General features: G+C 46.1%; 1 protein-coding gene across 1 annotated transcript in view; it reads right to left on the bottom strand.

The window, feature by feature from the left end:
* Positions 1–15,098, bottom strand: part of CFAP61 (cilia and flagella associated protein 61) — a 409,554-nt gene that overhangs the window by 305,253 nt on the left and 89,203 nt on the right. The window contains exons 11-12 of the mRNA XM_089686524.1: positions 7,178–7,356; positions 46–85 (exon numbers count right to left, since the gene is read on the bottom strand). Of these exons, the coding sequence (XP_089542650.1) occupies positions 46–85; positions 7,178–7,356 (219 nt within the window). The remainder of the gene's footprint in view (positions 1–45; positions 86–7,177; positions 7,357–15,098) is intronic.

Here is a 15,098-nt window from a genome sequence, read left to right as displayed (position 1 = left end):
CACAGTAATTGTCAAGCTTTCACAGGGTAGGTTAGATATACTTACAGGAAAAAGGCTGAAAACATGACTTAAAAAGTCAATAGACCTACAAAATAAAGAACAAGTTAAAGTAAATAAACATCTCAAACAACAAAATGCTGAACTGCATTGTATTTCATAAGTATTATGAGAAAAATAAAGCTTGTTCATTTTCTATGCATTTAAAAATCGGATGTTTTAAAGCTGATCTCCAGCTTTTAGTGCAGTTTAAATAGTTTGTTTGGACCAAGCTGGTCCAAAGAAACTACTTTGCTAACAGATGCAGTAGCTGTATGCAGTCTCGGGTACAAATGGTATACAACGACTTCACATCCATCTACCAAAAAAAAAAATCGAGTTGGGCTCAGGGGCGGACTGACAACTCATGGGGCCCCCGGGCAATAGGGGATCATGGGGCCCCTGTGTCCTTGCCCAAACTCAAAAAAGCCTATGAAAAAGGTACCAGGGGCATCTCATGGGGCCCTCTACTGACCCCGGGCCCTCGGGCAGTGCTCGAGTTTACAAATGGTCAGTCCGTCCCTGGTTGGGCTACACTGTGCTAAGCCTTTCACAAGGAGCTTTGTATTTTATGAACGAATACAAAGCTTCTTTGATTGGTTGAGCCGAAGAGGTGGGCTGATGACGTCATGAATTCTGACTCAGCCAATCAGAGGAAACTTTGTATTCATTCATAGAATACAAAGCTCCTTGTGAAAGGCTGGGCACTGCTCAGCCAACTCAATTTTGTTCTGGGAGTGAGACTAGAAGTCCTCATCCCTCTGTTGGAACGCAGCACTGTACACTGTATATAGCTGAGGCTGCATACAATTCGCACAGCACACACAGCCTCTGCAACTGTTAGTGAAGTAAGTAATTCGTTTGGACCAGCTTGGTCCAAACAAACTATTTAAATTTTACTAAAAGCTAGAGATCAGCTTTAAAGCAGAACTCAACTGTATCTGGGCGCCAAAGCAAAGCAAACTCACCCATCCATCCATATCCCCATGCTTTTGTTGAGAAATAACTTTGAAAAACACCCCCCCCCCCCTATCATTTCTAGCCACTGCCATCTGGAGTAAGGACAGATGATTCATGTACCAGTTAATTCCTGAAATCCATATGCCTTTAGCTCAGGCATGCAGGTGGGAGAGTGTGCTTAGCTGAGAAAGCCCCTCCCCCGATGAAAGAAAAACCTGCCAATGAAGACTCCTGGGATGTATGACATAATTTTGGCCTAGGCCAGAAGCCAGGAAGCAACTGAAAAAACGTAAAACAAAACCAATAAGGTAAAAGGTTAAAACAAGTAAATATATGCTTTCCTATCTATTTACTAAGGATAGTAGCAAAAGGAATAAAAAAATTGAATGTTGATTGAGAGAGTTTAGTTTAGCCAAATTATATGTGCTATTCATTGTGTGGTTTCTGTTAAAACCTAGTATCAGTAATTAGTCAGTTAACTTTTTCAACCAAAATTTTTTTTTTGTTGCAAAAAATAACAGTGTGCTCTCCCTTTTGCAGAAGTCTGGTGTCCTGATCACGTATAGATAAACTACACGCTCCAAGTTGACACCAGTCTATATGATTTTAGCAATGAGGAAGTGCTTTGAGAAAGGCCCGATAAACAAAAGCTCCTTTTGCAATGCAGCTGTATCTAGCACAGAGATCTCCAAACTGCAGCCCTTTACCTGCTTTTATCTAGCCCTTGAGACACTATTCCTCCCCTCCCACTGCTACGAGGCACTATTTCTCCCACTGAAACCAGCAGTAGGGCATAATTCCTTCCTCTGACACCAACAATAAGATGCAATTCCTTCCTCTGACACCAATGATGGGACAAACCCTCTTATTTTGACACCAACAATGGGGCATTATTCCTTCCACTAATACCAGCAGTGGGGCGTAATTTCTTCCACTGACACCAACAGGGGGGCATAATCCCTTCCACTGACACCAACCGTGGGTCACTATTCCTCCCACTGACAACAACAATGCAGCATTTGCTCTGACACCAACAATAGGGCATTTTTCCTCCCATTAATACCAATGATGGTGCACTGTTCTTTCCACTGACACAAATGATGGGGTACTATTCCTCCTCCAACTGACCACAGGTGCTATGTAATGTTTTTACTCTCACTACTCACCATGCCTGGGACATTGTTTACTCCCACTGACACTGGAGCATTAATGACTCCCACTGACCAATGCCCACCCCCTAAAGTCTGAATGACAATAAACTGGCCCTTTGTGGAAGATGACAATCACTGTACTAGTTGGTGCTACTACAGTAATCACCATGATCTTCTGAATCCTGTGCCAAGTGACTGTCCTACTGCACATTGACCACAGGGTGTTGCCCGTACAGTACTGCTGCCATTCACAGAATGCCTTGTATTTTTCTAATGAAAAAAAAAAGGCGCTCTCTTATTGGACAAGATGGAAAGGAGGAGTGGTGATATCATGATCTTCACCTCATCCAATCTAAGAATGCCTTGTAGTCATTCGAAAAATACAAGGCATTCTGTGAATGGCAGCAGTACCATGCACGAGACCCCTTGTGACCAGTGTGCAGTAGGGCAGCCACTTGGCACAGGGCCGATCACTTTAGTAGCAATAGCTACTACAATTGTAGCACTACCCCCACAGGAGCCGCTTGGTAAATTGGGTTCTCTGTTCTTCTCCCTCGATTCTGAGAATGACCTCAGCCCCACTGACACACCAGGTTAAGGAAATGGATACTGCACAGCGACTGGAAGCACAAATATAGATACCCTGCACACAACAACAATGAAAGTTCAGTGTCAAGAAGTAAACATCAAACTAGTTAGTGGTAAATGAACCCAATATACTGTCACAGGTTGCAGTAAATAGCAGTATGTACATACATGAGAAAGTAAAGGATTAGGTCAATCACAGTTCACTAGACCAGCGTTTTTCAACCACTGTGCCGCGGCACACTAGTGTGCCGTGAGATATTGTCTGGTGTGCCGTGGGAAAAATTGCAATTTCATCCGTAACATGTGGCCTCGGCTCACAAATAGACCAATCATTAGAACAGCAATGGGCAAACTACGGCCCGCGGGCCGTATACGGCCCGGTGGACCTTTTAATCCGGCCCGCGGAGCGTGACACTGTCAGGATGATCTGTCCCCCTCGACGTATCTGCGCATGTGCCGGAGATCGCCGATCGGCTGCTAATGCCTGAAACTGGCACATGCGCAGATACGTCGAGGGGGACAGATCCTCATAGGAGACAGATTTTCATGCTTCACCGGAACGGCGAGAGGAACGCGCGGAGCAAAGGTAAGTGAATTGACACAGGGGGGGCTTGGGGACTTAATATGGGGGATGAATTAATATGGGGGATGAATTACTATAGGGGGGATGAATTACTATGGGGGATGAATTACTATATGGGGGATGAATTACTATGGGGGATTAATTACTATATGGGGGATGAATTACTATGGGGGATGAATTACTATGGGGGATGAATTACTATATGGGGGATGAATTACTATGAGTGATTAATTACTATATGGGGATGAAATACTATGGGGGATGAATTACTATATGGGGGATGAATTACTATGGGGGATGAATTACTAAATGGGGGATTAATTACTATGGGGGATGAATTACTATGGGGGATGAATTACTATGGGGGATTAATTACTATGGGGGATGAATTACTATGGGGGATGAATTACTATGGGGGATGAATTACTATATGGGGGATTAATTACTATATGGGGGATGAATTACTATGGGGGGTGAATTACTATATGGGGGATGAATTACTATGCTTACTATGGGGGAATACTACTATACTTACTATGGATGACACATACACATCATTCATCTACTCTTGGTCCGGCCCCCGGGTCCAATTATAAAATACTTTATTATTTCATAATAAAGTAATTATAAAATAATTTCTTTGTGTTTGATTCCTATTCAAGAGAATTACTTTATATATAGTCAATATAGGCACAGAGGTAAATTTTTTTAACATTTTCTAATGGTGGTGTGCCTCGTGATTTTTTTCATGAAAAAAGTGTGCCTTTGCACAAAAAAGGTTGAAAAACACTGCACTAGACAATATGTTCACTAGGCTATAGCAGCAAATAATGGAGTTCTATGCAGCTAAATTTAGGAAAACCTGGTAATCCACAAAATCAGTGATAAGTAATGGCATTAGAAAACAGTAACAACGATGATAATTAATACTGCCATAACTCCTCTGTAAACAGTAGGCTATGTCCACTTTAGAGTACACTCTATATGAACAGCAGCGATATAATTTAAAACTCCCTAAAGAGGTACCCGTTACTACAGACCAGTGGTCCCCAAACTATGGACCTTTCATCCACTGGCACCAACAATGTGGCATAATTTCCCCCACTGACACAAATGAAGGGGCACAATTTCTCCCAATGACAGCAATGATGAGGGACAGTTCCTCCAAATGACATCGACGATGGGGCACAATTTCTCCCAATGACACCCAATGATGGGGCCCAATGGCACCCAATGATGGAGCACAATTCCTCAATGACACCAATGTTGGGGAATTGTTTTTTCCATCTGACGTTGGGACCTTTTCTGCTCCCAATGGCCACAGTCTGGCCCTCCTAAAGTCTGAAGGACAGTAAACTGGCCCTTTGTTTAGAAAGTTTGGAGACCCCCTACTATAGACAATAGGAAACATTTTTGTGATGCTGCTGAGTGAGCAGTCTTTAGCCCTAGTTCTTCAGTTGGTTTGTGTTGGGGCTCAGTCTGATGATGTGCACACCTCAGTTTCCTCCTCTTTGGTATTCAGGCTGATAAAACATAACTCTCTCTCCCCTCATACCTGGCTCATATTGGGAACTGTAGTCCAATAGTCTATATACTGCCATAGTAAAGTTTATTTCCTGAACTTCACCACCCATGATTCAATGCTGCCAACCATCAATTATCTGGAGCTCCTTCTGCTTGTTTGCTTCCTCTGGTGGATGGAAGCGAAGTAGAGTTAAAGTGGTTCTGAAGGCAGAAGGTGTTTTAGCTTCATGCATTCTATGCATGCAGGTAGAAAAATCCTAGTGCAACCCCCCCCCCCCAGGTCCCCCCCCACCTTATACTTACCTGAGTTCCACTCGATCCAGCGATGGGCATGAGAGCTTTGGCTTTCCTGGGTGCCTCTCACCTCATTGGCTTCTCAGCAGGGAGCGGAGTGGGGCCAAGCCATGCTGTGTGTGAATGGATAATGTCCATTCACAGGAGCGCAGCTTGGGAGCAAGCCTGCTCAAGTGCCCCCATAGCAAGCAGCTTTCTAATGGGGATTCTCGGATGGAGAACAGGGGCCAGGATCAGTGGCGGAAGACCCAAAAAGAAGAGAATAGGGGCTGCTCTGTCCAAAACCTCTGTGGTTTTGCACAGAACAGATAAGTATAACATGTTTATTATTTTTGTAAAAAAAAATGTACCTTTAGAAACAGTTTAATCCATTCAGTTGAAGTCCATTGGAAGCACAGACAGCAGTTCAGCACAGTTTCCTAAATCACTCTCTGTCTCTAGCCAAGTACCTGGATACACAGTGATTATCAATTTCCATTGCAGTCCATCAGGTATGAGATATCCATACTTACATTGTGGCAAGCTGGGCAAACATAAGTATGCAATTAAGATCATACCTGGAGTTCAGCTTTAAGGCTTGTGTTTTAGCCCCAGTTCACACTGCTGCAACTTATTATGTAACTAGCGGCACATAAAGTCACATGACAAGTCAAAAAACACTCATTTCAGTGGGTGCTGTCCTAATTAATGCAACTCAAGTTGCAGCGACATAAAGGTTCCTGCACTACTTTTCTGTGACTTTGGTGCAACTCGAGGGCCATAGACTGAAATTTTAAATCACAAAAGTTGCAAGGAAATTGCAAGCAAGTCGCATGACTTTGGGGTTGCAGCAATGTGAACCAAACCAAGTGAATAGGTTTAAAACAACTTGTTATGGTAACCATACAACATTAAAGTATTACTAAACCCACAAAAATAAAATCAGTCTGTATATGCAGTAAAGCATGCTTGTTATACTCACTGTGGAACCTAAGGGGTTAATCCTCCACATTGTGTAAAAAGGATATTTGATCCTGTCTTCTCTGATCCTCCCCTTCTTCTGCTATCCCCAATCCATCTGCTGATAGAACAGAGCCTTGGGGGCAAGCTGCACATGCTCAGTTTGATGTTTATTGCTAGAGAGTTTTTTTTTGTTCTTGGGGGAGTGCATGTGATCAGCACAGGGTCATTCATCACTGTCCAGACAGAGGGTCAGGGGTTATGCAGCCTCATAGGACAATCACGGGAGAATGAAAAATACTCCTACAAGCTTTAACCAGTGCTCTGCTGGATACTGACAGAAGTCACAAGACTGCTCTAACTGCTGTTGAGAAACAGGTATTTAGCAGTTTATATTTACTAAAAAAATTGCATTTCCATGTTCTGTGTACTGTGGGAGACCAGATATAGTGAATGCAGGGTCATGGGTTTAGTAACACTTTAACCTCCTTTGTAAATCAGTATGATGTCTTGTTTTTTACATATTTCACACACTGATGAACATGTAAAGGGTACACAGAACTAATTTACAAGTTTAATAGGGAATGAGTCTCAAAGTATGACAAGATGGTTGCACACCCCAAGGCTGCTTGCAGACCTCTGTAAACTTCAGCACAACTTAAAGCCTACTAAATCCTGCTATGAGCTTGTTTAATGGGACAGCCGACACTCCTTTAGGTTTGTATTTAACATCCCTAAACTCTGAAGGGTGCCATAGAAAAGGTGCTGGAAGCCAAATACATTAACTCACAGATGGTGACTGACGTCATTTGATGGCAATCATCTGACAATGCAAAAACACTGCGTTGTCATCAAAATCAGCCTCCCTCTGCTCCTAACTGTCAAGGGGCAAAAAGACAGATGTTGTCCCTGCATGCTGTTCCTGTAAGGGAAACACATCTTAAAATAAAAAACTAAAATAATTACTCTGGTCACAAAGCCACAAAATACTAATGCTTATAAAGAGTTTAGACATTTATATTTATTTATAGAGAGAGAGACAAAGATCAGTACTGTACTTTCTCATATAAACAGAGGGTCAATGACTGTGCCCTAGACTTGCCTTGTTTCATGCTTCTCATCAATGCAGAAGAGCTGTATACAGAAGGCAGAGACGTCTCCTCTGTAGATGGGCCGGAAAGGCTGGCTCTGTGCTTCTGTCCCTGGTGTCTCTGGGGTCTTGCAATTCACACCTCTGATGGTGTCATCTGTAGTAGATGCTCTGCTATGTGTTTTGCTTTGCTGCAATAACAGACATTGAGAACAGGATTAGAAATATTCTTTTGTTTTAAGCCAAACTCCAGGCAAGCAGCTAAACACACAGTTGAGATCAGAGGCGGACTGACCATTTGCAAATCGGGCACTGCCCGAGGGCCCGGGGTCAGTAGGGGGCCCCATGAGATGCCCCTGGTACCTTTTTCATATCCTTTTTTGAGTTTGGGCAAGGACACAGGGGCCCCATGATCCCCTATTGCCCAGGGGCCCCATGAGTTGTCAGTCCACCCCTGGTTGAGATACATATTTGAAATCTGTTTTACTTACCAAAAGAATGGTATTTCTGACCATCCAGCTTTGCCAGGCAGCATAGCCAGGTTGGGGAGCTGCCCTTTGTCTACAGTACTGGTGACCTCTCTGTTCCTGCCCTGGGATTGGACAGTATAGCCGTCCATAGATGGTTCAAATCCCGGATGGTTCAGCAGTCTGTCTGTTGACTTATGAACTTCTAGTAAATACCCCAATTGCTTTACTACATTTTGGTGTTGTTGCAAGTGTAATCCTTTGTAAACCATGTCTGAATCCATGTATCAGAAGGTTTGCAAGGTCAGGGCCCATCATCTTTCAGCGACCCCTATAGGGGTGGTGCTACACAGGGAATTACAAAAAGTGGATACCAATGCTTTGTTCCAAAAAACCTATATAGCTCCTTGGCATTCCTTTACAGTGAGAGCTGTAAAATAGGCAGTCCTTAGGACAGTGGTTCTTAACCTGGGTTTGATCGAACCCCAGGGGTTCGGTGAGTCAGTCTCGCGGGTTCGGCGGAGGTGAAGACCCACACCCGACTCATATGATTCGTGCAGTAAATATTCATTATTATGTTTTTGTTTTTGTTTGAAAATCATGTTTTAATGGTTTTGTTCTTAACGGTTTTGTTCATTTTGTGCACCTATGTATAAATATATACCTAAATATATACCTATGTTTTGAATTTTAAAAATCATATTTTATTTTTCCAATTAAGAAGGGTTCGGTGAATGCGCATATAAAAGTGGTGGGGATCAGTACCTCCAACAAGGTTACTGCCTTAGGAAGTTACTTGCACAAAGCAAATTAGTAGTTCATGTAGCACTTGTAGTATCCTTATTTCTTTAGTACAGAAAATTGCTAGGAAGTCTTGGTTTCGAACAGATCCAATAAGACTTCCCTTTACAGGCAAGGTGCCCCACTGCTGGGTTCCAGTAACCGGCTAGATGCCCTGCCACCAGTGTCTGGCTGGGTGCCACAATGGAATTTAACAACAAGCCAACTGGATTCACTGAGACGCATGGAACCCAAATCCCCAAACCCACCAAGGTAGCAGTCATCCCAGCACTGGGCTAAATAAATCAATATATATATATTAAGGTGCCATCAATGAATATTAGTGCTTTAGTGTTAATAGTTCCTTACTAATCAATGGAACACTACAACTAATACATATTAAATTAACAAACTCATATTCATAAATAAAAAAACCAAACTGAATCCATAATATATATCAGTGATAAATTATATAATCCGTGAAAAATAATATTTATATCTACAATAAATTCCTACTTCCCATTCAATATTTAAAGTGAAAATTAATAATCAATAATTTAAAGTGAACAAGTGTATATGACAAACAAAACCTTTCTATGTGCATATACAAAAAAATATATATAAATATTATATATATATATATATATATATATATATATATATAAAAAGTCCATGCAGGTGTAACTTGTGACAAAACGGTGATGTTCACTTCTAGTGCTCAAACAAATCCTCAAATGGCAGCAGTGCCTGCTCACCTCCCCGCACTGACCCTCAAGGGGCCAAAAGGCTACTGATCTCCTCTATGGCCAATCTTTATTTCCAGGTAGCTCAGCAGGGGATCATAGGGTTTCCACTCCTCCTCCACTCATACGTCATATAGGACACAAACAGAGTTTCCCATAGTGTAATATTGTTTAATACAAAACCACTTCTAATACATACTGGTTGCACTCACATTTATTTCCTGGTTACAAAAGCCTTTCACCTCATCCCATAGGTGTATCTCATGAACACAGGGGAAACCAATATGGCCGCTACGTTCGGACATGCGTCCCCACGTGACCGGAAGTGACGTAATTCCAAACCGGATATGGCGTACCGGTTTATTTATGAATATAAGTTTGTTCATTTAATATGTATTAGTTGTAGTGTTCCATTGATTAGTAAGGAACTATTAACACTAAAGCACTAATATTCATTGATGGCACCTTAATATATATATATTGATTTATTTAGCGCTTCACTAATTTTAAGGTATATATTTGGCTACTTAATGGTTTAAGATAAAGTGACAGCAGCTGTTGATTTAGGGATCTTGCCTGTATTGAGCGCAGGAGGACATTTCCAATTTTCATCCCAGCACTGGGGTACCATGAGCCATTAGGAGATTTAACACTGGGGTCATTTGACAACACAAGCATCCTGATGCTAGGACATTTTAACATATCAGATAGATTAACATACAAGGACACTCCACATCCAGATAGATTGTATGGTCTAGAAGCGAGTTGCTTATATTAGTTGCATTTTAAGTGATTGTAAACCTTTTTTATTTAATAACAAACATGTCATGTTATGCCATGAAAACATGTCATGCAATGGTTTTGCACAAAACAGCCCATATCCTCCACTTCTGGGGTCTCCCGTCGGTGCTCCTGGCTTCTCCTCTTCAGTGAGTACCCCCATAGGAAGCCGCTGCCTATAGGGGCACTTCTGTGGGCTTAATACGAGCAGTGCTGCCTGTGTCTATAGACACAGACAGCGCAGCTTGCCCCACCCCCATCACAGAATTTGATTGACAACAGTGGGAACCAATGGCTTCAGCTGCTATGAATCTGCCCTGTGAGGAGGGGGAGAGCCACTGCTCTTGAGCATAATGTTGGATCGAGATTGGGCTCAGGTAAGTATAAGAGGGGCTGAGGAAGGGTTCTGTAGTACAGAAGGGTTTTTACCTTAATGCAGAGAATGCATTAAGGTAAAATCCTTAAAGCAGAACATTGTTCTTTTACCATGCAGTGGGGCTCTGCCCACACTGCATGGGTTAACTGCTCATTTTGGTCTAGGAGTTCGGGGAGCCAAGATTTACTCACCTAATCCTCTGATATTCCCAGTGCAAGACTGGTACCTTTGGCTCCTGCCCCCCAGTGGTCCAGTGGTCTTGTGTGGTGGACTGTTCCTGACATCATCATGCCCATAGACTGGCTCTGGACATGAAGAAATCAGAAACAGTCCACCGCTGGACGTGGGGGAGTGCTGTTTTCCAGAGGATCGAAAGATCAGGTGAGTATAGGCGCCATGTTTATCCCTAGAATAAATGAGCGGTTAACCAATGCAGTGCGAGCACAGCCTCACTGGATGAAGAAAAAAAAATTGCCTGGAGTTAGGCTTTAAGCCTTTACATCCATTTTATAACATTTTATCAACTATTATTTTAATGCATGCATAACTACAGTAACGTAATATTCTTTGTATGTCTGCCTGAAGTTCAGCTGTAATATACAATACAAACAACCCATTAAGGTGATATGTAAATAAAGACTACACACCATGGAACATATTTATAAAGCATCGCTTGCCTCTACCTAGAATCACACTATGCCATAGTAAAGGTAGTACTGCTTTTTCATGACAGGCAGCTCCCCAAATGGTTCCAAAGATCATTATGACAGTGGGGAACCTCTTACACCTCACATTTACTACAGTTGAATCTTCCTGGTGCGTGTTTTAAATTACACTTTTTATTTAAAGTGCAACAAAAAGCATTTCTTTTGTTATGGGCTGAGTGGAGAGGGATTACAACACCTGTGAGTTTTTATTGTTTTTTGTGCCCCTGTTAGGTGGTTTCACACCCTCTTTTTGTCCTAATTATGTTTATCATCAAAAGTGAAAATAAAAGAAAATCTCAAATTTTGAGTTGACATCAGAACACTAAAATCTTCTAATGGGGACACTAGTTCTAGTGACCCTGGTAACACACTGGGTTTCCCTTTCTTTGAAGGGATTTCCTCTCATTTTCTGCTGAAGCACTGATCTGTGGATTCTGACTGTGGGGGGGACCTCGGGGGAGAGGTCATTGCATCAACATCGTTTGGGTTGATGCAGGGATCTGTGATTTTTTTTCCATTCAACCCCCTGGAATGCAACTCAATGTGCATTCCCTGCTTCAGTAAACTTTGGAGCTATAAGTCAAGCAACTGATGTCCAAACGGGTGAACTGGAAATATCATTCATCTCTTGAATACATGCATGAAGATCTATCCAATCTGCAGAGAATCACACAACTCATGAATACTGCACTGTGACGAGCATCTGATTTGGCAAGTAACCTGATTCCTATAAGCAGTAAATCACCTGAACGCACCCATAGCTGAGCACTAGCTGACGCAAGATCAAGAGATTCTGACATATTCACACAACAGGGATAAGCAAGCTGACTATAGACACGAGATGGTGGTCAGACATGCAGGCACCATCTGATTGCCCTCGGGTGTCTGTGCCAGCCAAAGTAACCTGAAATATGACAGCTGCATCAGTACGACCGTTTATGTTTTGGCCTACGGGGAGATTCAGAGGAGGCACAATGTAGACAGCTAATGACGGGAGAAAACAATTATGATCAAACAAACTTTTTGTATGTGTTTGATTACTATTTTCCTTCAGTGAACCTCTGTCGCCAGTGTCTATGGTTGCCCTACCACCTTAAACAATGGGGAGATTTACTAAAACTGGAACGCACAGAATATGGCGCAGCTGTGCATAGTAACCAATCAGCTTCTAGTTTCAGCTTGTACAATTAAGCTTTGACAATAAAACCTGGAAGCTGATTTATTTCTATGCACAGGTGCACTAGATTCTGTGTGCGCCAGTTTTAGAAAATCTCCCCCAATTATTTGGACACCTTCAGTGTATGGATACAAAATAATAACATCAGACCTATGCCAGGCATCAGTTAGCTAATTAGACAGGTTATAAAAAAACAAGTGATTCGTATTGTTTTCTCTTAGTTAAAATGTGTTAGGATATCCCCCGACTACTTCTATATGAAAAAACTTTAAAGAAGAAATCAGGGCAAAATTTTAATCTTAACTGCTCATTTTGTCCAGGGGTGCAAGGAAAAGCTATACTTACCCAATCCTTCGATCCTTCAGAAAAACACGCTCCCCTACATCCAGTGGTGAACTGTTCCTGCCATCCTCATGTACAGTACAGAGCCAGTCTATGGGAGCGATGACATCAAGAACAGTCCTGTCAGGGCTCCCAGGTGTGACCAGAGGTGTGTGACTGACGCAGGGAAACGCAGACTTCAGATATGTGATAAACAATATAATTTATTAACACTAACCATACAAACATAAACGCAGTGCAATACTAAAACATAATACAGTGCAAACAAACCAAACCAACCACCCACAGATAACAGTACATACAATGCAAGCGTCGTCAGGCAGGCCGGGTCAATATCAATAGGGCAGGTAGGTACAGGGGGAGCAAGCGGAGATGGGTCGGGGGTCACAGGCCAGGTTCAGCAGGTAGCTAGCAGCGTAGTACAGAGGGTCAGGCAGAGGGATGGTCAGGGTCACAAGCCAGGGATCAGAACAGGTAGCAAGCAGCGTGGTACAGAGGGTCAGGCAGAGGGATGGTCAGGGTCACAAGCCAGGGATGAGAACAGGTAGCAAGCAGCGTGGTACAGAGGGTCAGGCAGAGGGATGGTCAGGAGCGAGCCGGGATCAGAGCAGGAGAAGTCAGCAGCGGTTCAGATCAGGCAGGGTCAGCAAAGGAACAGAAACAGGATGCAGGACAGATACAGGGCCCAGGACAAACACAACACCAAGGCAGAGTCTGCAAGTCTGGCCATCCCTTAAATACACCAGTATCATCAGTTCCAGGTGTTAGCTGGCTGAAAGGTTGAGTCTCTGATTGCTGGGAGCACCCGCTGGCCAGCCCTGGTACTGCAGATCAAAAGGCAGGTGAGTCCCACCATTGCTGGCCAGTCCATTCCTGACAGTACCCCCCCCTCAAGGAGCGGCCTCAGGACGCTCAAAACAGTCCTAGCTGGGCAAAATGTTCCACCGCCCGGGTCTGGTAACTGGCGGGATATCAAAGACTGGCACACCGGGCTGGACTCCGGGCAGAGGCACACCGGGCTGGACTCCGGGCAGAGGCACAACGGGCTGGACTCCGGGCAGAGGCACAACGGGCTGGACTCCGGGCAGAGGCACACCGGGCTGGACTCCGGGCAGAGGCACACCGGGCTGGACTCCGGGCAGAGGCACACCGGGCTGGACTCCGGGCAGAGGCACACCGGGCTGGACTCCGGGCAGAGGCACACCGGGCTGGACTCCGGGCAGAGGCACATCGGGCTGGACTCCGGGCAGAGGCACATCGGGCTGGACTCCGGGCAGAGGCACATCGGGCTGGACTCCGGGCAGAGGCACATCGGGCTGGACTCCGGGCAGAGGCACATCGGGCTGGACTCCGGGCAGAGGCACATCGGGCAGGACTCCGTGCAGAGGCACATCGGGCAGGACTCCGGGCAGAGGCACATCGGATTACCAGACGAAGCAGCAGGCAGCGGGCCACCAGGCGGAGCGGCGGGCGCCGGGCCCCCAGACGGAGCGGTGGGCCCCCAGGCGGAGCGGCGGGCGCCGGGCCCCCAGGCGGAGCGGCGGGCGCTGGGCCCCCAGGCGGGGCGACAGGCATCGGGCCCCCAGACGGGGCGACCGGCATCGGGCCCCCAGGCGGGGCGACCGGCATCGGGCCCCCAGGCGGAGCGGCAGGCATCGGGCCCCCAGGCGGGGCGGCGGGCGCCGGACCCCTAGGCGGGGCGACAGGCATCGGGCCCCCAGGCGGAGCGGCGGGCGCCGGACCCCCAGGTGGAGCGACAGGTCTCGGGCCCTCAGGCGGAGCGGCGGGCGCCGGACCCCCAGGTGGAGCGACAGGTCTCGGGCCCTCAGGCGGAGCGGCGGGCGCCAGACCCCCAGGTGGAGCGACAGGTCTCGGGCCCTCAGGCGGAGCGGCGGGCGCCAGACCCCCAGGTGGAGCGACAGGTCTCGGGCCCTCAGGCGGAGCGGCGGGCGCCGGACCTCCAGGTGGAGCGACAGGTCTCGGGCCCTCAGGCGGAGCGGCGGGCGCCGGACCCCCAGGCGGAGCGACAGGTCTCGGGCCCTCAGGCGGAGCGACAGGTCTCGGGCCCCCAGGCGGGGCAGCGGGCGCCGGACCCCCAGGCGGGGCGGCGGGCGCCGGACCCCCAGGCGGAGCGACAGGTCTCGGGCCCCCAGGCGAAGCGGCGGGCACCGAGTCACCAGGCACGACAGTGGGCTCCGAGTCAACTGGCATGACCGCTGGCACGGGGTCAGACATTGGATCGTCTGGCTAGACAGCGGGCATCGGGTCACCAGGCATCAGGTCATTTGGCTCGACAGCGAGCACCGCGTCATCTGGCAAGGCAGTGGGCTCCGAGTCAACAGGCACGACAGTGGGCACCGGGTCATCAGGTACCGGATTGTCTGGCTCGACAGCGGGCATCGGGTCACCAGGTATGACAGCGGGCACTGGGTCACCAGGCATCAGGTCATTTGGCTCAACAGCGGGCACCGCGTCATCTGGCAAGGCAGTGGGCTCCGAGTCAACTGGTATGACCACGGGCACTGGGTCAGACATTGGATCGTCTGACAGGACAGCGGGCA

The sequence above is a fragment of the Staurois parvus genome, unplaced genomic scaffold, assembly GCF_062004578.1.
Source record: "Staurois parvus isolate SC_StPar_1 unplaced genomic scaffold, SC_StPar_1.0 ptg000401l, whole genome shotgun sequence".
Taxonomy (NCBI): domain Eukaryota; kingdom Metazoa; phylum Chordata; class Amphibia; order Anura; family Ranidae; genus Staurois; species Staurois parvus.
This window is presented reverse-complemented; position numbering and strand designations above follow the sequence as displayed.